At 34.5% G+C, this 22,352-nt stretch overlaps 2 protein-coding genes across 2 annotated transcripts; one reads left to right on the top strand and one right to left on the bottom strand.

Annotated features, from left to right (window-relative positions):
- The first annotated feature begins 5,628 nt into the window (after positions 1-5,628).
- On the top strand, positions 5,629-10,163 carry LOC132036377 (probable serine/threonine-protein kinase PIX13). The gene is made up of 6 exons (XM_059426703.1): positions 5,629-5,948; positions 6,994-7,334; positions 8,144-8,279; positions 8,363-8,505; positions 8,736-8,859; positions 9,475-10,163. Exons 1-6 carry the CDS (start codon positions 5,864-5,866, stop codon positions 9,903-9,905), a joined length of 1,260 nt encoding a protein of 419 aa, XP_059282686.1. The 5' UTR covers positions 5,629-5,863; the 3' UTR covers positions 9,906-10,163.
- A 591-nt stretch (positions 10,164-10,754) lies between these two features.
- Positions 10,755-20,700, bottom strand: LOC132036376 (ubiquitin domain-containing protein DSK2b-like). Its single transcript, XM_059426702.1, has 8 exons — positions 20,340-20,700; positions 14,162-14,926; positions 13,041-13,270; positions 12,789-12,902; positions 12,382-12,440; positions 12,119-12,147; positions 11,434-11,520; positions 10,755-11,341 (listed from the first exon to the last, which is right to left on the bottom strand). The coding sequence occupies exons 1-8, from the start codon at positions 20,569-20,571 to the stop codon at positions 11,196-11,198; spliced, it is 1,662 nt and encodes a 553-aa protein (XP_059282685.1). The 5' UTR covers positions 20,572-20,700; the 3' UTR covers positions 10,755-11,195.
- Positions 20,701-22,352: the final 1,652 nt, after the last annotated feature.

Below are 22,352 nucleotides of genomic sequence, written 5' to 3'. Positions count from 1 at the left end.
AATCTGTTATAACAACCTTCCGTAACTTGTTGGGTTTTATCCAACAAGTAACGAGACTTGTTGCAACAACTAGTAACTTGTGTTTTATCCAATGCTAAAAGATTTCAAACAAATAAGCAATACATTGTTGCAACAACTAACGTGCCTTGTTAAAGAACTAAGTTACATGTTGGGGTTTTCCAACAAGTGGAGTGACTTGTTGCAGAAAGTTGGTAACTTGTTGTGTTTTATCCAACAAGAGTAAGGACTTGTTCAACAACTATGTCTTTTCGCAATGTATACTACTATTGTTAATGAGATACTACACTTGTTGTAACAGATATTACGATTGTTGCAACGGATACTACTTGATTCACCCATATTTAGTGATCAACAAAGGGAATCAATGACATTTAGTGATAAACAAAGAAAATCAATGATAAGTAGAGATCAATATATAATACTTAATCAATTTGATGGTAATTTGAGTCAGGAATATGCACTAAATCCAATGATCATTAGAGTGAATTGATGTGAACTACTTGATTCACCCATATTTAGTGATAAGCAAATGAAATCAACGATATTTAGTGATCAATATATAATACTTAATCAATTTGATAGTATTTTGAGTCAGGAAAGATGATCTACTAAGTCAGTATGCACTAAATCGAGTGATTATTATAGTGAATTGATGTGAACTACTTGATTCACTCATATTTAGTGATAAACAAATGAAATCAACGATATTTAGTATATATAATACTTAATCAATTTGATAGTATTTTGAGTCAGGAAAGATGATCTACTAAGTCAGTATGCACTAAAACGAGTGATTATTAGAGTGAATTGATGTGAACTACTTGATTCACCCATATCTAGTGTTAAACAAATGAAATCAACGATATTTAGTGATGATATATATATATATATATATATATATATATATATATATATATATATATATATATATATATATATATATATATATATATATCCTTAATGGATTAGATAGTAATTTCATGGATTAGATGGGCAATTCTAAGTGTATTCTTAGAACAGATATTACAGTTGCTGCAACAGATACCACAGTTGTTACAAAGGATACTACAGTTGTTCCAACAGATACTACAATTGTTCCAACAGATACTACACTTATCGTAAAGAGATACTACACTTGTTTAATGGAGATACTACTTGGTTCACCCATATTTAGTGATCAATAAAGGGAATCGCCATATTTAGTGATAAATAATGGAAATCAACCATATTTAGTGATAAACAATGGAGATCAACCATATTTATTGATCAATATATATACTTAAGCAATTTGATGGTGTTTTGGGTCAGGATAGATGATCAACTAAGTCTAGTACGCACTAAACGGAGTGATCATGGGAGTGAATTGATGGGAACTACTTGATTCACCCATATTTAGTGATAAACAATAGAAATCAACCATATTTATTGATAAATATATATACTTAAGCAATTTGATGGTGTTTTGGGTCAGGATAGATGATCAACTAAGTCTAATACGCACTAAACGGAGTGATCATGGGAGTGAATTGATGGGAACTACTTGATTCACCCATATTTAGTGATAAACAATGGAAATCAACCATATTTATTGATCAATATATATACTTAAGCAATTTGATTGTGTTTTGGGTCGGGATAGATAATCAACTAAGTCCAATACGCATTAAACGGAGTGATCATGGGAGTGAATTGATATGAACTACTTGATTCACCCATATTTAGTGATAAACAATGGAAATCAACCATATTTGTTGATCAATATATATACTTAAGTAATTTGATAGTGTTTTGGATCAGGATAGATGATCAACTAAGTCCAATACGCACTAAATGGAGTGATCATTGGAGTGAATTAGTGTGAACTACTTGATTCACCCATATTTAGTGATAAACAATGGAAATCAACTATATTTAGTGATCAATATATATGTCTACTAAAATCATTAGTAATTTGTTACAACTTCTTCCACAATATGATATGATCTGTTAACATTAGTAACTTGTTTAAGCATTAGTTACTTGTTGGAACGGATTAGTAACTTGTTGAAAATCATTAGTAATTTGTTGCAACTTCTTCCATAACTGTATGATCTGTTGCAACAGATTAATAACTTGTTTAAACAGATTAGTTACTTGTTGGAACGGATTAGTAACTTGTTGAAACAGATTAGTAATTTGTTGCAACTTCTTTAATAATTGTATGATCTGTTGCAATCATTTAGGCAATTTGTCTAAAGAGATTAGTAACTTATTTAAACAGATTAGCAATATCGTGAATATGTTGCAATAATGGAGAAGTTGTTGCAACATATAAGATACCTGCTGCAACATATGAGTAAGTTGTTGCAACATATGAGATACACTCGTAACATATGATTAAGTTGTTGCAACATATGAGATACCGCCGCAACATATGAGTAAGTTGTTGCAATAATTCAAACAAGGTGATTAATCTGTTGCAACAATTAGTCAACTTGCTTAAACAATGATCCATCGTTGAAACATTAGTAACTTGTTGCAACTTCTTCAACAAGTGTATGATCTATTGCAACAATTAACTCATCTATTGCGACATATTTTTTAGTTTTTACAATAATTTAAGCAATTTTTTGATTTTTTTCCAACAAGGTGAGTAATTTGTTGTAACAACTAAGCAACCAAGCAATTCTACTATATGCATCTATTGCAACAATTAGTAAGCAAAATAAATAAGTTCATAAACAGAAATTGTTCAACGTACCACCTTAGCTCCAAATACCACAACTAATCAAAATAAATAAGTTCATAAACATCATTCACAAATAACATAAAGGACAAAATATTTATAATTATTTATGAAAAACTACTATTATACATATAAATAATTATAAAATTTATGTATATAATTTATTGGTTTGGTTCGGTTATTTATTCGATTATTTTTTAATAGAACCATAACCAAACTAAAATATTATCGGTTTTTAAAATTTAAAACCAAACCAAACCAAACCAAATGTCTGTTTTTTTTATTTGGTTTAGTTAAATTTTCGGTTTGGTTTTGGTTTTAACCAAAACCGTGAACAACCCTAGTTGTAACAACTAAAAATCTGTTGGATATTTTCTACAAACGAACCAAATAATCAAGCTATGTCCAATGTGATTTGTAGTTGTTGCAACAGATTGTCTACTTGTTGCAACAAGTGTAGAACTTGTTGCAACAACTACAAATCATTGGATATCTTCTACAAACAAACCAAATAATCAAGCTATGTCCAACAGATTTGTAGTTGTTGCAACAGATTGTCTACTTGTTGCAACAAGTGTAGAGCTTGTTGCAACAACTATAAATCTGTTGCATATCTTCTACAGCGAGTAAATAAATAACGAAACTATGTCCAATGATTAGTAGTTGTTGCAATAGATTGTCTACTTGTTACAACAAGTGTAGAACTTGTTGCAACAACTAAAAATCTGTTGGATATTTTCTACAAACAGAACCAAATAACTGAAGCTATGTCCAACAGATTTGTAGTTGTTGCAACAGATTGTCTACTTGTTGCCACAAGTGTAGAACTTGTTGCAACAACTACAAATCTGTTGGATATCTTCTATAGACAGAACCAGATAAATACCAGGACAAGAACAAAAAAAAAACCATATGTTGGATATCTTTTCCTAAACCCCGAACCATACCAGGACAACAACAGAAAAACCTTCTATTTCACTACAAACACACAACAACAACCACTTGGATTTTATCCAAATTTTTCCTAAACCCAAAACAAAAACAAAAAACAAAAAAATTCAAAACTTCCTTTCAAGATTTTTTTTTTGGAGTGGGTGGGGGACGGATTTTTTTTAAAAAAAAACAAAATTAATTTTTTTCGGATGGGTGGGTGACGTAAGAAACAAAAAAAAAAAAATTCAAAACTTCTTTTCAAGAAAAATTATTTATTTTTAGGGAGGGGGAGGGAGGAGGGTGGTGCAAAAAAAATAATTTTTTTGAAAAACTTCCTTTTTTGGAAGGGTAGGGGGTGCAAAAAAACAAAAAGAAAAACTTTTCAAAAATTTTTTTTTTTTAGAGGGCAAGAGAGAGAGAGAGAGAGGAGGAGAAAGGGGGTGAAAAATAAATTAAGAAAATCAAAAAATAAAATTTAAAAATTTGGTGGGGGAGGTACGGGAGCCGGTAAAAAAAAATCAAATTTATTTTTTTTTTTTTTTTTTTGGGGGGGGGGGGGGGGGGAAAAAAAAACAAATAAAGAAAATCAAAATTAAAAAAAAAATTTGGGGGGGGGGGGGGGGGGGGGGGGGGGGGGGGGGAGGAGGTGGAGGGTGAAAAAGCAAATAAAAAAATTAAAACTTTTAAAAAAAAAAAAATTTGGGGGGGGGGGGGGGGCGAGGGGGGCTATGAAAAAGCAAATAAAAAAAAAAAATTAAAACTTTAAAAAAAAATTTGGGGGGCGGGGGGGGGGGGGGAGGGGTGGGAAGAGGAGGGCTGGTGAAAAAGAAAATAAAAAAATCAAAATTTTTAAAAAAAAAAAAAATTGGGGGGGGGGTGGGGTGTGGGGTGGGGGGAGGGTGGGAGGAGGGAGGGGGGACTGATGACAAAGCAAATAAAAAATATCAAAACTTTTTTTTTAAAAAAAAATTGGGGGTGGGGTGTAGGGCTGGGCGAGGGTGGTAGGATGAGAAGGGGGCTAATGGGTTTTTTTGGATTAAGTTGAGATCTTTTGTATTTTATAAAAGATTAAGAAGTTTTAAAAAATACACTTTGAACCTCAATTATCTTAATCCCATATTTAAATGAGTTTTGAGATGAAATGGTCCCCACAAGTCACCTATACTAATTTCATAACTAAAAAGTCACCTTTAGTTAATTCTTCCATCTAACATAACAAGTGGGGTTCACCCCTAACTTTATGCGTGCAGTATAAACTTATGTATAAAAAATTATAATAAATATTTTTTTTAGATAAAAAAAAAAAAGCTCACTTAGCAAATCAAGAAAGGATTAATTTTGCTTTTCCATATTTGCGCCTATTTAGTGTTATATAATCAAATCTCAATGCCTATTTAATTAGGGATAGTTAATCAAATTACCTATTTTTATTTAAGAGTTACTATTTTTTAAGGGGTGTGTAAATGGCTAAGTAGATTCTTTTTTTTATCAAGAGGGAGTAATAAATATGAACTCATAACTTTAAAAATATAATGCATTCAATATTAAAAATCTTAAAATTAAACATCTAGAATTTAGATCATGAATTCGCCCGCTTATATATTGGAAATGGAGGAACTAACTTACGGCCCGTTTGGCCATAAATACCAAAAATGTTTTCACATTTTTGAAATTTTTGAAGTTGGAATTGGAGTTGGAGTTATATTTGGCCATAGTTTTAGAAATTGTAGTTTTTGATGAAATGTAGTGTAAAAAGTGAAAAAAGTTGAAAATTTTTGAAAAACAAGTTTTTAATATTTCGAAATACAACTCCCGAAAAAATTGTTTTTATGGCCAAACGCTAAAAATAAAAAAAGTGAAAAAAAAATTCGAAAAAAAGTGAATAATTTTTATGGCCAAACGCCCACTAAACAACATTCTTGTTTGTTTCAAACAAACATTTAAACATTTTCAAAAAGAAAGTTGTATATCAATTCTTGGAAAATTCCATCAAGAAACCAAAAGAAAAAGTCACCCTTTTCCTTCTCATTCATAATATCTTTGAAAATTAACACACTTTAATTTCTTCATTCCACTTTTTTCTTTGCTCTTTATTTCCACCCCATTTCTTGTTTCTTTGGACCTCTAAACACTTTCAAATTGAATTACGTTAGTAATATTCAAGTGAAGAGAAAATTAATTTTGATGGGGAATTGTTTTGGAGCTAAGGTTTCTAAATCTAATCCTAGTAGTACTAATCCAAGTTTCTCAGTTAAACAGTTTACTCCAGGTACTTTAATTTTCTGTTTTTATGAACAAATTATGCATCTGTTGTTTTATTTGTACTTTAATTTCTATTTTGGGAACTCTGGGATTTCCATTTCTTTCTTGTTTGTGTACTCCCTTTGTATCATTTTATATATAACGGAGCCAGGATTTTTACTGAGGGGTCAAAATATAAGGACGTAAACACACGTAGTAGTAGTAGTTAGAGGGATTTAACATATAGTATGTATATACATAGAAATACTTGTTGTCTTAAGTATAGAGTTAAAGGAACAGGTTTTAAGCACATAACAAAAGTAGAACTTGTTGTTTTAAGTATATCACGTTTATGTGGCTATGAGAGCATGTCATTTAATGGTATAATGAGAAGTTTAGAGTTTATAAATATAGAAAAGGTGGCATTTATTAGTAGTATTTAATTTCTATTTTGGGTACTTGCAGTTTTCCTTTTCTTTCTTGTTTGTTTGCTCCCTCTGTATCATTTTATATGGCGGTGTTCAGTGACGTAGGCACGTAGCCAGGATTTTCACTAATGGGAGTCAAGAGCTAAAGAGATTCAACATATAGTATATATGTGCGTAAAAAAATAGTTTACCTATTTTTAGTGAAGGGTTGTGCAATGGGTGATGTTTGATTGTGAACAGAGTTAAAAGAACAGATTTTTGGCACTTAACAAACTTAGGATTTCTTGTCTTAAATATATCACATTTGTATGGCTATTAGAGCATGTCAGTAATGGTAAAATGAGAAGTTTAAAATTAATAAATATAGAAAGGTGTAATATTTTTTGGAATGGACTAAGAAGTAGGAGCGTAATGAAGAGAACTAGTAGCTAGCTTTTTTCGAGTTCTCGAATTTCTTGTGAATAAATTTGTTGGAGGTCTTAATTCTTGTAATTGTTGTGCTTTCTGATCTCTTCTTTTCCTATAAATTCCAAGTGCTTTCTCTTTGCTTTCGAAGATCCTGCTTTTTAGCTTGTATGAATTAAGGATGTTATTTCAAAATTATAGCTTTTATATTTAGAGATTTACATGGAAGTATATGTGCAGACACATCAAAGAATTATAGCAATGGCCTTGGCTATTCGGCCATCACGAGTAGCCGCATTGGACATGGTCATTTCTCAACGACTGCAAGTGACGATAATACGTGTTTGAATGGCGGACAGATATTGCCGATTCCAAATTTAAAGATTTATAGTTTTTCTGATTTGAAGTTGTCCACGAAGAATTTCAAGTCCGACTCAGTTTTGGGGATCGGTGGTTTTGGGACGGTGTATAAAGGATGGGTTGATGAGAAGACGCTTGCTCCGGCTAAAGCTGGCAGTGGAATGAACGTTGCCATAAAGAAGTTGAACTCCGAGAGCACTCAAGGATTTGAAGAGTGGCAGGTATAGACATTTGATAGCAAAATGAACTGTCAATACTACTTCTGATGACTCCTTTTATGAAATTAATACACATTTGCGTCCTCTCCATTAGCCACCAGAGTTGTTAAAACATGTGTAACAAATCAGAGTTTCTCTAGTAAGAACTTCTTTAGTAATTTTGTGGTAACTAAGTCCCGACTATATTCTTTATGTTGTGTAACTCACTAGTAATTGTTATGTGAAGAGGAAGGAATAGTACAAGAATTTTCTGCCAAAGTATATCTGAGACTTCCTCTAACTCATGTCAAACTTAGAGAATTCAAATGAAATTAATTTAAATTAATTCAAATGAAATCAGTTTAAATTGGTTCCAATTGGATACATTTCAAGCTAGATCAAGTTTTGCTTTGTTACAATGTTTTTTGCTTCTGCCGTACCTGAAATTAAGAAAGTGTACCGTCTTTTCTTCAGAAAATTTTTATCTGTATACTTAGTTATCTATCGCATTTGTACAGTTTTAACTCTCCGTAACAACATTGTTTGTCCAGATATTTTTTGGCTGCTATAGCAAGATGCTGTTATAGAGAACATATAAATAACATAATTACATTATATGAAAGCGGTTCTAAAGAAAACTTGACCGTTATGATGAAATATTCTTATACGAAGATGACTGTTATAGAGGTCTGACTGTAGTTGGAATGTTCATATCAAAATTTTCCTTCTCTTTTGTTTAGCAAGTAACCTTTCTGTTGGCAGTTATTTTGATTTATGCGTTCCAGTTAGATTCTTTAGATAATGCTCATAATCTGTGTCACTTAAAAATGCAGTCAGAAGTGAACTTTTTAGGAAGGCTTTCTCATCCTAACCTTGTTAAGCTACTGGGATATTGTACGGAAGACAAGGAACTGTTACTCGTTTATGAATTTATGCCGAAGGGAAGCTTGGAAAACCATCTTTTCAGAAGTAAGAAATTAGTGTTAGAAATTCAATAAAACCAAAGCTCAAGTAATAATAGGGTGCGCTGATCAACATGTTTGCTTTGTTAGGGAGTGCCGCTATTGAACCGCTTTCTTGGGATTTGCGCCTCAAAATTGCCATAGGAGCAGCTCGGGGCTTGGCTTTTTTACATACTTCAGAAAAGAAAGTCATTTACAGAGACTTCAAAGCCTCCAACATACTGCTTGATGGGGTAAGCTCTGCTTCCCTTTTTATTGTGGTTGGCGAGTTACCTAATGTGTTACTCATCTCATGTATTTGAACATTTACAAGTACTGATGTATATCATGAATATCTCTGCTTCTAATTTATGTTCCGACAACTTTTCATGAAATGTTTTTCTTCATTTTTTTATCCAGCTTCATTATACATCTGACTTTGGCGATTTTTTGAACTTTCTACTTTGCACATTTTGCTTTGTAGAATTACAATGCAAAAATATCAGATTTTGGCTTAGCTAAACTGGGGCCTTCCGGTGGAAACTCACACGTAACTACTCGTGTTATGGGCACATATGGTTATGCTGCTCCAGAATATGTTGAAACAGGTGAGCACTTTTTTCGAGCCCTTAATATATGTTTTTAATCTAAAATCTACATGTGGAGTTTTTGAGTATTTTCTTTTTCATAAGTGATTCGTGAATAAACACGTAGAACATATTCCAAGATCTCCCAGAAAGATTCAAATTTTACATATTGTGCCAATATTGACACTTTAAATTGAACAACACTACTTTTGTTGCATCTGAGCAATCTGATATGGCATCACTTGCAAGCTATGTTACTCGGATTCTTCAAAAACGTCGACGGGTGCATATCAGATCCTCCAAAAGTCGTGCTTTTTGGAGGATGTGACAACTTTTTGAGAGTCCGAGGACATGGCTTGCCGGTATAGATACATAAGAGTTGGGAATTAACCCCGATAGAAACAAAAAGCAAGAAGCCCGAAAGAAAGCATTTGCAGCGTTACTCCCTCAGTTCCATATATGACATTCTTTTTTTTTTTAATCTGTTCCAAAAATGATCGACCCCATTCTATATTTAGAAACTCTTTAAATTCTAAATTACCCATTTTACCCTTCACGAAATGCTCTAATAGCCACAAAAATGTCATAGCATGTTTAAACCTACAAGTTTTAAGTCACTCTCGGCCATGTTAACAGGCCATCTATATATAAAAAGTGACGTGTATGGATTTGGAGTCGTCTTGCTTGAGATGTTGACGGGCTTACGATCACTTGACACCAAACGACCAAGCGGACGGCAGAAGTTGGTGGAGTGGGTGAAACGGATGCTGTCTAATAAAAGGAAGCTGAAGTCCATTATGGACATTCATATGGCAGGCCAATATTCTTCAAAAGCAGCAATGCTTGCTGCTCAAATCACTCTAAAATGCCTAGAGGGAGACCCCAAGAATCGACCTTCAATGAAAGAAGTAATGGACGTGTTGGAACAGATTGAAGCCATCAAGGAGAAACCAAAAGAATCCAGAAGCAAATCCGAGCATTCTTCTTCTCATCGCCACCGACAATCTCCAAGAAGTCGTCAATCGCCACGTCAGACAAGCGACGGGTCAGGAAAAAGTATGAAGTGAAGAAATTGGCCTTAGTTATGTGTGTATAAATCTCATTTTTTTCTTATTAGTATAAGATCAAGTTATATTGTTCACCATTTTATGGGCATTTCATTTTTGTAACTAAAATTTTGTGTTGTCTGTCACCTCTGTGTTGCTGGTTGCATGGCTTTGACTGTATTGTAATTTATTAAAGGTATTCATAGAAAGCTTGACACTGATTTAGCTTCTGTATTAAGGAAAGTTCAATAGAGTAAATTGAAGCAAACCTCCATTTTATTTTGTTATTCTTATTATTGTTGTTGTTAGCTTTCAATCCTTAGTAAAACTAGTAAGGGTGTTTGGTTGGTTTGCTAGGAAGATTTAATCTCCAATTAAAATCTTGCATAAGTATAGCAACATTTGGTTACTGTTTTTCTTTCCTTCATTAGTAATACCGATAAAATATGTAATAAAAATGGGAGTAGTAGTAATACATGGATTAAAAATTAAATGACAAAATTAACCCTCATAATAGCAAACAAACCATTTTTTTTTTCTTTTGGTTCAAGTATAACACATTTTCATAATAAAACATATGCAATTTTTAGCACACTAATCCAAACATCCAACAAGAGCTAACTCTTGCATTACAATCCCTGCTGTAAACTCAAAGCTTTGTGATGAACATCTTGAATACCCTTTTAAGAGCTAATATGCATAGAAATTTATCTTTCCTCTCTTTAAATCATACAGTGATCCTTTTATATACTAATCTGTTTTGTTTCAACTTTCAAGTCTATTCTGATTATATAACATTCGAAGTCTGATTTTGATCAAGATCTTCCTTCGTATTTGTCAAAGCTAATCATATAATGAACCAACGATAACTTTCAGAACTCAAAGAACAAAAACCTGCACATTAATATTCCAGCAACATACAAACAATGAAACACATTATGCAGCTTTTGAGTAATAAGTTCAGTGGGTTGAGATATATGACTACACCTGAAAAATTAACTTAGCGTCAAGAAAATCTCTTCAGCCTGGTGTATCATAAAAGAGATGCCAGAAGAAACGGGGGTTCGCGAACTATTTATGGGACCAATTTTAACATTGTATGTACAGGCAACTCAAGAACTAGGTCTTCCATAAAATTCCTTCTTAGTCCAAGTGAAAAGAGAGTGGGATACGTGACGTGAGTCTGAAAAATTAAACTTTCGAATATTTATTTCCGACAAGATTTGACGCTGCTTGTGTCTGAAATCAATCAATTTCATCAGATAAGACCCCATCAGCTGCTGTGTTGTCCTATAGAAGAGAATATTGACACTACTGTCCAAGATTTCCGAGAAGTCGCTCTACTGCAGCATGAACATTGCCTGCAGTGGCAGTCAAGAAATGGGTTTCTTGAGTGTCAAAGAAACCCATTTCTTGTAACTGCGTTAGCTGAGTAGCGTATAATTCCTCTGGGGGCACTGCAACAGAGCATCAAGAGGAAAATTAACAAATTGTTAAGTCGGAGAGAGAGAGAAATATAAAAGAAGGAAAGCAAGAGATAGAAGTTAACCATTAGGTCTGTTGGGGACACCCAAGCCCCCGGTCCCAAGTCCACCAAACATGTTCATAAGCATTTCCATTCCCGGGTTGCCAAGTGCTGCAATTATCCAAACCACCACACTGATGTGAGTTAACTAAACCATAATTCCATACACAGAAATTGCATCAACAACCCTGAATTTTATATGGCTATTTGACAAGTCAAAATAGATTTAGCAGTTCCCTATATATATTGTATCACTGACAATCAATAGCTATCTCTTTTGATCAAGTCATGAAATAAGCAAAGGGACAAGAATCCAGCAAAGTCATCAAAAGTAATAACTATCTCTTTAACAACCTGAATAATGGTTTCACAGTCAAGAATCCAGTTTGAACCCAAATGCCATAAGCCAAACAAACTAAGATAAGTAATGTTTCTGCAACGTAGCTAAGGACTTGACAAATAAGTGTCTATATTTACAAAAGAAATAATGTACATGAGAATTTAGGGGTTGAAGGTGTGTGTTGTTCCTAGTGGACCCTATTGCGCCAAAATAAGAGCAAGCTTTGGAAACAAAAATGTGAAGAAAAATTATATTTTCCAAGATAACATTATTAACATGAGAGACCAGCTATCGTGCAGACTAATTCAGAATTACTTGATCGCAGTGATAAAGAATATCAAGTTCGAAGAACTGAAGAATGGGATTTACCTGCTCCACCAGCATTTTGCCCCGGCTGTCTGCAAGTAGAAAAAGGAACTTTGTCAACAAAGAACAGCAACAAGTTTGTCTCGTATTAGATAGGATTTGTCCATATTTTGGCAAGTAAAAATGAAAATATGAAAGGTGAATTTTCTCTTCTTCGGCAAGCTTATTTGCGGAAAAGGCGACACATTTGATAATTCAAGCAAATATGCAACCCGTGTAAGATAAATCAAGAAGCATTTTTCCAGCCAAGGAAAAAGCTAACTTACTGGTTTGTTTGCTGTTGCCCAAGTTGAGATGCAAGCCCTTGCTGAAAAGTCGCAAGTTGCTAAAAAGAAAGGAAAACGATTTAGAAGACGAACAAGACAAATTACAAAGGAACACTATAATAAAATAATTATACACTGATCGAGCTCTCTGCTCAGAATCTCAGACAGACATCAACAGCCCCCTTTTTGCACCCTTGCACCAATAAACCCTATAGAGGTTCTCTCACCTAGCAATGGCACATGGATGCACTCCTCTCGAGTGTCATTAATGATAAAAGTCACAAAAGTTTTACCATTACCGAGAAAAAATGAATGGGATCACCCATGCCATTTAGTTGCTACATCTCATGCACCAAATGCACATTTTAAGCAAGCAAGACCTTCTAAGTGTGGCAAGAATTCTTTACCTGCATTGTCTCAGGTGATGTCAATTGACGAATAAATTCAGGATTTTGCATCATTTCTCTAAGCTGTGGGTTGGAATCGAGCATGCTTCTAAGTTGTGGGTTCAGCCCTAAAACCTAATCACCAATGTTAAATGAGAAGCGTGATGAGAAACTTTCTGTCAAAGAGACAAAGAAGAGCCCAAGGAAACGGACATCCAGCCATAAACTAAACGACTGGATGCATATTTTCAGTCAAGACAAATAAATAAATACCTGGTTCATGTACTGAGGATTTGAAAGGAGAGATTGCATCATTTGTGAGACGGCAGGGTTCTGCATCATTTGATTTAGAGAAGTGGTATCAGGCATGCCACCTATACCAGGCATGCCACCTAGCATTTGCTCCAAACCTGGGGAAGCAAGCCCACCTAAGCCAGGTGGTGCAGCCCTGGTATCGCCAGCAGTATTTGACCTAGCAGTGGTATTGGCTTGGGCAGCTCCAGCTGGAACAAGTCAATGTATAAGTAAAAACATAATCATTTAATTCATACTTATCCAATTACATGACTTCGTGAGAAATATAGTTCGCAAATAAGGCATAGTATAATGATTACCCAAGGACACTAAGAGGTCAACATAATTATGTCTTCAACATGAAGGGTTAAAATAGTTCAATCAACATTATTAAGCTTACAAGAAACTTGGAAATATTTTTGTGGACGAAAATTGAAAGGGAAAAGAACCATCTTTTACTGTTCTACAGTAAACAAAAGCAGTAAACAAATTTTGATAAGAAATTCATAGTGCTTGATGACCATTAAATTTTGTTTAGTGCTAGGGATATGAAAACACAAATTGTAACAAAATTGAACAAGTTTAGAAGAGGGCTACTAATTGCAGGAGAATCCCAAGTTCAATAAAACAAGAGATTAAGTAAACAGTTTTAACTTAAAAAATAGAATAAAAGAAATTTAAGAAAAAGTAAACAGTTAGCTCTTTCGAGATGTTTTTAGGAGAAACAAAAATCAGTGCACATGATTAAGTAGATTGTATCATGTTATTTCACTTTCGGTGTAAAAAAGAATATGCAAATGAGCAACAACAACAACATGCCCAGTGAAATCCCACAATGTGGGGTCTGGGGAGGGTAAAGTGTACGCAAACCTTACTCCTACCTCGGAAGGTAGGAAGGCTGCTTTATAAGAATTCATACAGTCCCTCTAAAGTTTAGAAGAGGGCTATACTTTTGGCTTTTTTGCTCACTTGTACAAAAATCCTAGCACTACCTTTGTGCTGCTTTATGAATACAATTATTAACATTTAAAAAAGAAGTAAACAGTTTATATTTCTAGCCAGTCCAAATGATTAAAGAACAAGAGATGGTAAAAACTTACTGCCTGCAGATGCCCAAGGATTAGGAAGCGGATTAGTATTTGGGGCAGGCACATTATCAGTTGTCTCAGAACCAGTAGTTGGAGGGTTGTTTGACTGCTGTCTGCCTTGTCCACCACCTTGTGCTCCCAAAAGAGCTGCAAACGGGTTAGACCCCACATCATTTCTTGCATCTCCAGACAATGTTGATGCGTTTAGGAATGGCTCCTGGACATTTTCATACATACGCCTCAGCATGTTAAATCCCTCAGGAGAAGATTCAATATTGCTCATGGCCCTGTCTGTATTGCGCATCATCTCACGCATAATTTCAGGGTTTCGTGCAGCCTCCATTGTCTGTCGAAGAGTAGCAGGATCATTGAGTACGTGAGCAAGCTCAGGATTACGATCCATGATCTCTCGCATTTGGGGATTGTTCATGATCATGTTGCGGATGGTATCAGGGTTATTCATTAAATTCTGAACAAGAGGCATATTCAACATATCTCTCATCATGTCGGGGTTTTGAGTTAACTGCTGCTGGACCTGCTCAAAATCTGGAAGCCCAGCTCCAAACAAACCACCACCACCACCAGCACTTCCAAGACCAGGAAACATTGAAGCTCCAAGGCCTGGTCCTGGAAATGGTCCACCTGCATCAGAAGCAGCATCTCTTGGTGCATTCTGAACAGTATTTGGACCTCCAGCATTGGTTGCACTTGCAGGATTTGCAGAGGGAGCTGGGGCAGAACCTCGAACCAAATGAACAGTGTGATCCGCCTCCAGACCTATAAAGCACAAAGTTAAAATAAGCTAGATCACTACGATTATCACTGACAGCTTGATAACATGTGACACGCAGATGCACAAGCAGATATAAGTGAAGCTTGGCACTGAGTGCTAGTAGTGTATCACTTCTAAACTCAATCTTGAAAGTTTTGAAGTGATAATTAACCGATCATGAACAACTTGACAGGTGTCAGAGTATCTTCATGTAACAAATAATGCAGAATTAGAAGTTAATCACAGGGAAAAGAAGATTTAATCACAGGGAAAAGAAGATATTCCGTCCATGCAAAACTGTGCATCACAAGGAGGGTGGAACCACACAATACATCCAACAAAGAGTCGCACAAGCCCCTTTTTTACGCCCTTCTCACTCAAAAAAGAAAAAGAAGATATTCCATCAATATAAAACTGAGTGTGCCAAGGAAAGTGGAATCACATATTACATTCACCAAAAGTCGCACAAGCCCCACTTTTCACCCATCTCGCTTCACATTTTTACCACTCTAATATTGATAAACCAAAAAATCCAATGGCATCACTCTTTCATCTATATACTAATCCGACTTTTCAATTAAAACTTGTACAAAGTCGAATATTATGATACAGTGAACATTGTAATGTAACAGAAAAGACCTTATGTCTCTCAAAATTACATATACTTGTCAATTCACGTGACATCCCATGTAACAAGCTTTTTAGTTATAAATGGTGTACTAATACGGTATAGTTTAACAATAGCTTCCCACAAGTCAAAACTATTACTTCAGAACTTTTTAGTTATCCCCTCAATCTGCCAGACACTTGAGGCTAACAAGCAGCACCTCTCTTTCACTGTCTTGGTAACATGTTATCAAGTAAACCAAATGCCCGTGTTCTTTTTATCAAGAAAACACCCACGTTGAGTAATTTAGATACCAAAAGCATATTAGCAAACAGTACACTGGCCACATATATTGAAGCCAATAACACTTATTGTCTTCATCTTTGCCACCTTCAGCGGATAAGCCCCAAAAATACAATTTTCATACATTTAACAGCAACAGCAATTCCCATTACAAGCATAATAATAAAAAAATTCAAAACAGCAGCAACAACTACTACTATGCCTCTATTGGAAGCTAGTTTGGGGACAGGCAACTTAATCCTCAATATCCAACTCCACTCTACCCTTTGCTGGTTTTGTTCCAATTCTCAGTAGTTTACCGCAATAGTTCAATAACCAAATCAAAATCGCAAGCTACTAATCCTCTACCTGAAGAAACTTATATATCCATATCTAATGGCCTCAGAAGGGTTCGATTCCGAGACGGCGAGACCAACTTAAGAAAACCGGATATTGGAACACAACAAAGGGAGGCGTGGACAGTCAGGTAATCTCTGGTTTAATGAACTTGGATGGTGGATAGTTAAGGATAGTCAATATAAGAATCTAGCTGAAGCAGAGAGAAAGGCGTAATAGAAATCCGGATTTTCTCCAATTCTTAACACTGTTCTTCTGAATAGATCTGTCTAAAATGACAGGTTTGGAAATGAAGTTCAAAGTAGGGAGAGGATCATCCATCACACACAATAGATACCTCGATACCTTGAAGAAAAGTTGAACAAGCTGGTTCAAAACAGTGCTGCCAAAGGCGACAGCGCCCTAAAGCGAGACGCAAAATATGTTGAGCGCTTCGCCTCACTTAATGTGAGCTTCAGTGTCGTCATCAAGGCTTTAAAACATACTTTTCATTGACAATGAGCGTCTCCTGAAGAGGCAACACTAAACAATTGATATTTCACTTTATCATAATTTTTTTACCAATTTCTTTGTCCATATATTTGTTGTTCATGCTTATTATTATTAGTCTTGGGCTACACACACACACACACACACACACACATACACATATATATATATATATATATATATTCTCTATTTGCGCCTTTTTCATTAAAGCCCCGCTTTTATTTGGGTTTAAAGCCCCAACTGACTTTAGAGCTTTTTTGCGCTTTTTGCTTTTGATAACACTGGTTCAAAAGGGATCTGTTAAAGAGTACCTTGAGAAGTTTGAAGGCCTTGGGGCACAGATGATTGATCCGCAGTACAACACAGTCAATGATGCCTGCCTTTTTAGTTTCATAGGTGGACTAAAAGTCTAAAAGAAGAAATTAAGATGTCTGTCAAGGTATTTCTCCCTACCACTTTGACCAAACAATTGAGCAGGCAAGGTAGCAAGAAAAAACTATTGAGGCTTACCTAAAAAGGAGCAAAGTGGTCTTTAAAACTTCTACCTCCCAGCTACATTCTCAACCCATTCATAAGCCTAGTACACTATAAAAGCTGGGGAATGTGCAACGATAGCCTATTTATCAAAATGTGTCTACTGGTGCTGAACTTTCATGGTTTAACTGCTTGGGCTGATGTAAATGTGTATGTCGCCGAGATCTATATTGCTCCAATCCATATAGATATGTCTGGCAACATTGCTATTGCATCAGGAAATGAAAGTAGTAATGGCTTTATCTCTCATGGCCAAGGTGCAACTGACATGGTTGAGATCAAAGAGGAAGTTGTAGGTCTTCCTAAAGACTATAGTGGTAGTACTGAAAAGCGTGATGGAACAACTACAGACCACAGGAAGATATCTCAACTAGCAACTAGAAATGGAAATATCAAGAGCTTTGGGATTAAAGTTTTAGGAAGAATTGAGTGTAGGGATGATGAGACTGACAAGACAGGAAGGCTAAAGACTTCGGATTACAAGGACACTCATGATATTCCGGAAGAGATATTGAAAAGCAAAGTACACCCAACCATTTAAACTTGTAATGTTTTGCTTCGCAGCATGTGGGAAGAAATGAATGGTTCTTCTGATAAGTTGCTAAATCAGAAGCTACCAAAATTCACATTCTCTATTATGCACATCGCCCCAGGGTGCTATACTTTCAGGCTCTTTTTCTTCCAGTGGAAAAGGGACCTCCAGCTAAAGGTGAAAGGAAGCCTTGGGCATGTGTTCGGTATCATAAATGCAAATTCCAGATTGGAGATGAGAGCTACATTGAAGCTGCACAATATGTCAATCTGGGAACATAAAGGTACATGATGCAGAAGGTACACAGAATGAGCATCAGGTTCCTTGCATGCCACCTACAGATGTTTATGTTGGTGGTCAAAATTTGTACCAAGTTCTAGCCGGAATCCTTCAATTAGAATGTTTGTCCTTATCTGCAGACTCTCAAAGTAAAGGGTTTATTTCTGTTGTAATTGATTTTTCATTGGAGAACTTGCCAAAAATTGGTACATGAATTACACGCGAATAAATGCAACGAAGAAAGTTGGCAAAATTAGTACAACAGGACTATATTTGGACAATTAGCAGAAGGAGTGATTACTGACAAGACTGGCTAATAACCTATATGCGTAGACAATGATGTCTTTCATCTGTATCTCCATTTCTCTGCAATGCCTCCTCTATTCAAGTGTTTTTCATCATCTACTTCAAGTTTCATAGCATCTGCTGGCTCCTAGCTGATCATCATAGATCAGTTTTCTTCTTATAGGGAAGTATGAGGTCGTTGGTCAGATTAATGCTGATGTTTGAGTGATGTTCTTAGATTGAGTTTGCTTCCTAGTTCTATTTTCCGGGCTTCCATTATAGCTTCTTCTTTCTATTTGAGCAGCAATTCCAGTTTACTGATCAGTACTAACAGAATATTAAATCGTTGGGCAATAATTATGTCATCTCAATTTGAATACAGAATTACTGCTGTGCAATTAAATTTAGACAGAAGCAAAGCTTTTACACCGCGGTTCAATAAAAATTCCAAATATACTAAGGGGTTGTTTGTTAGCTGGTTTGGAGGTGAGTATGCAGGTATTGAATCTTGTATAAGTATTATCACGTTTGGTAGCTGGTTAGGGAGGTAAGTAACTTATAAAATTAATATGGTGTTTGGTTTGCAATTCAGAAACCCGAGAAGGTGGAATAACTAATACATGAATACTAAACCCTGCATAAAATAATACATAGATTCTCTCATAACTAAAAACCTGCATAACTCTAACCAGCTGCCAAACGCACCAGCGATTGATCACATCCGTCATTAAAAAAAAAAAAAAAAAAAAAAAAAAAACTCAAAAGTAAAAAGACTATAATTAACGTACCTAACTTTCTAGTGTTTGGTCATCCTTTATTGTTGTGGAATTAAATTTGGTCAGTAACAAGGTTGTTACACCATATATCAAAAAAACTAACAACTATACTAATCACACACCAGCAACTAATCATAAAAAATCAAAGAGAAAAAGTCTATAATTATTGGGAAAGCATTACACATGATGTATGAACCTTGAATAATAGTGTATAAAAGATGTTTATCCGCAAATATGAGCTAAAACAAACTCAAAGTATGGGCTACGTGGCGTAAATAGTTTCAAAAATAGACATAGAGCTTAATTTTCCCTATATTAATCACTCAACAGCAATTTATAATTTCCATCATAAAGAAAATCGAATTAAAAAGCGTATAATTAACGTACTGTAACTTTCTAATGTCTGACTTACTGCTGTGCAATTAAATTTAGGCAGTAGCAAGGTTATCACACCACATCTCAATAAAAATTTCTAAGGGAAAACGTTTTTAGTCCCTGAGTTATCGCTATACGGTTTTAGTCCCCGTGTTATCCGACTGAAAAATTTTAACCTTCAATTAACCATTGTGGGCTATTTTGATTCAATAACTAACAGAACTCATTAAACTTAACTGACTGTTAATTGTTAGTAAGGGCAATTGATCAGTACTAACATACCCTAGCTTTCTACTGTTTGCTCGTCCTTTAATGTCGTGCAATTGAATTTAGGCAGTATCAAGGTTGTTAGTTGTTACTCCATATTTCAATAAAAAAATTCCAAATATACTAATCACTCACCAGCAATTAATCATTATACATAATATATCAACCTTATATAATACTCGTAGTATATTAAAAGGTGTTTATACACAAATATGAGCTAAACTAGGTAACAAACTCAAAAAAAAAGGGCTAAAACGTGTAAATATTTTCTCCAAGTACACATAGAACGTAATTTTCCCTGAAAAAACTCAAAAAGTTAAAAAAAGCATATAATTAACGTACAGTAACTTTGTAATGCTTGATCATCTTTTATTGTTGTGCATTAAATTTAGGCAGTATCAAGGTTGTTAGTTGTTACTCCATATTTCAATAAAAAATTCCAAATATACTAATCACGCAACAGCAATTAATCATTATACATAATATATCAACCTTGTATAATAGTGTATACACAAATATGAGCTAAACCATGTAACAAACTCAAAAAAAGGGGCTAAAACATGTAAATATTTTCTCCCAGTAGACCTAGAGCGTAATTTTCCTTCAAAAAGTAAAAAGGCGTATAATTAACGTACCGTAACTTTGTAATGTTTGATCATCCTTTAAGATCCGACCTTTATAGATCAATCTCTGTTGTTCAACAGCAATGTTTGCGTGTTCTGCAAGTTTCGACTTAAACGATCCAACCGTTGAATCTAGCCTGACCCGAACCGTAAATTTCGACCCGCTTGAACATCGGATATTAATCGTAACACCTTCGCCGTCTGCCGCCGCCGTAGAACTAGCATCTCCGTTGCCGGTACTCATTAGAAATTTTTCAATTTTTGGGAGGTATCGAAGAAGCAATATGTTAAAAATTGAAGCCCTTATCTGTGAAATTCTTTTTGTTGATAATTTAAAGGAAGCGAGATGTACAAGAGGGACAAAGAAAGAGAGAGATGCAAGAGCTTTTAAATTATTTTTTTGTTTTATTTAGGGGTTGTTTGGTTGGCCCACTAAATTATTCAATTATAATCCATGGATTAATTTTTTTATTTTTTTTACATGAGAAGTAGGATACCATAATTTCAAATTTGATGGGTGGTCCTTTCTGTGTCAATTTATTTGGCACATTTTTCTTTTTAGTCTTTTTAAAAAGAATTTCGTCTTTCTATATTTAAAAACATTTTAACGAGAGGATTTACAACAATAATTTATCTAAAAATTATTTTAGACCACAAATTTCAAAAATATTTCTTTCTTAAACTCTGTGCAAATCAATTATTGTTGTACAATTAAATTTAGGCAGTAGCAAGGTTGTTGATGCAATTAAATTTTAGGAGGTATTTAATTGAATCGAAGAAAGTAAAATGCGAAAAAAGAAAAATTTGAAGGCCTTATCAAGGAAAATTTTGACAAATTATTACGGGAAGCGAGGTATATACAAGAGGGACAAGGAAGAGAGATGCAATAGCTTTTAAATTTATTTTTTGTGTTATTATATTTGGGAAAGGGTCAAAAATATCCTCAATTATAAATTTGGATAAAAAAATACCCCTCTCGTCATTAAAATTTTTAAATATACCATGTCTTAACGGAAATCCCCAACATAACCCAAAATGGAGCGGGTTTAAAAATGAAATCGCGTTATGTTGGGATTTCCGTTAAGACATGGGTATATTTGAAAACTTTAATGATGGGAGGGATATTTTTGACCCAAATTTGTAATGGAGGATATTTTAGCCCGTTTCCCAAAGTAGAGAGGCATCTTTGACCCTTTTCCATAGTTTATTACTCCCTCAGTTAAGGGCTCGTTTGTTACTAGGGGTACGGGATTATTAATCTCAAGAATAAATTTGGGATGAGTTTATCTCATTTTAGATTGGATAACATCTTGAATAGTTATTCCTGAATTATAATGGTATTTTTATTACATATTGAGGAATGAGGATGGGATAAGAATTCTGGGATGATTAATATGGGATAACTTGTTCCCAACTAAACAAGCCCTAAAAGTGTCTTAGGTTATTAGCACGAAATTTAAAAAATATAGGATTTTTTTTTTAATTTGTTGTTCTAAATTAAAAATATGTGTAATGTACTAAAATGTTTTTGAATTATTTGATTTAAACTTGCCATATAATATATTTAAATTGTTAACTTATTAAGTATAAAACGGAAAAGGCTCAAATATGTCACGAACTATCAGAAAAGGCTCATTCATGCCACTCGTTAATAGTTGGGCTTAAAAATGCCACCGTCATTACCATTTTGGGTCATATATGCCATTACTCACTACTAGAACTCTACTACTACTAGATTTTGACACGTGATATTATCTAAACCCTTCATTTTACGAGTGGCATATATGAGTCATTTCGTAGTTCAGTGGCATATTTGAGCCTTTTCCCAATTCCTATATAAACCTCAATCTTTTCTAATTTTACGTAACAAGCTTAGGACAAGTTTGTTCCTTATATTAATAACATTATTACTTTTCATGGAAAAACCATGCTCTCTTATTTAATTGGATTATGAATCTAATCTTATTCTACATCTTTCGCAATTTTTACGTACTTTATGACTCTTTAAAAAAAATTAAAAAACAC

The sequence above is a fragment of the Lycium ferocissimum genome, chromosome 11 (assembly GCF_029784015.1).
Source record: "Lycium ferocissimum isolate CSIRO_LF1 chromosome 11, AGI_CSIRO_Lferr_CH_V1, whole genome shotgun sequence".
NCBI lineage: Eukaryota > Viridiplantae > Streptophyta > Magnoliopsida > Solanales > Solanaceae > Lycium > Lycium ferocissimum.
The sequence above is the reverse complement of the archived record's forward strand: the minus strand, read 5'-3'. Positions and strand labels throughout refer to the sequence as shown.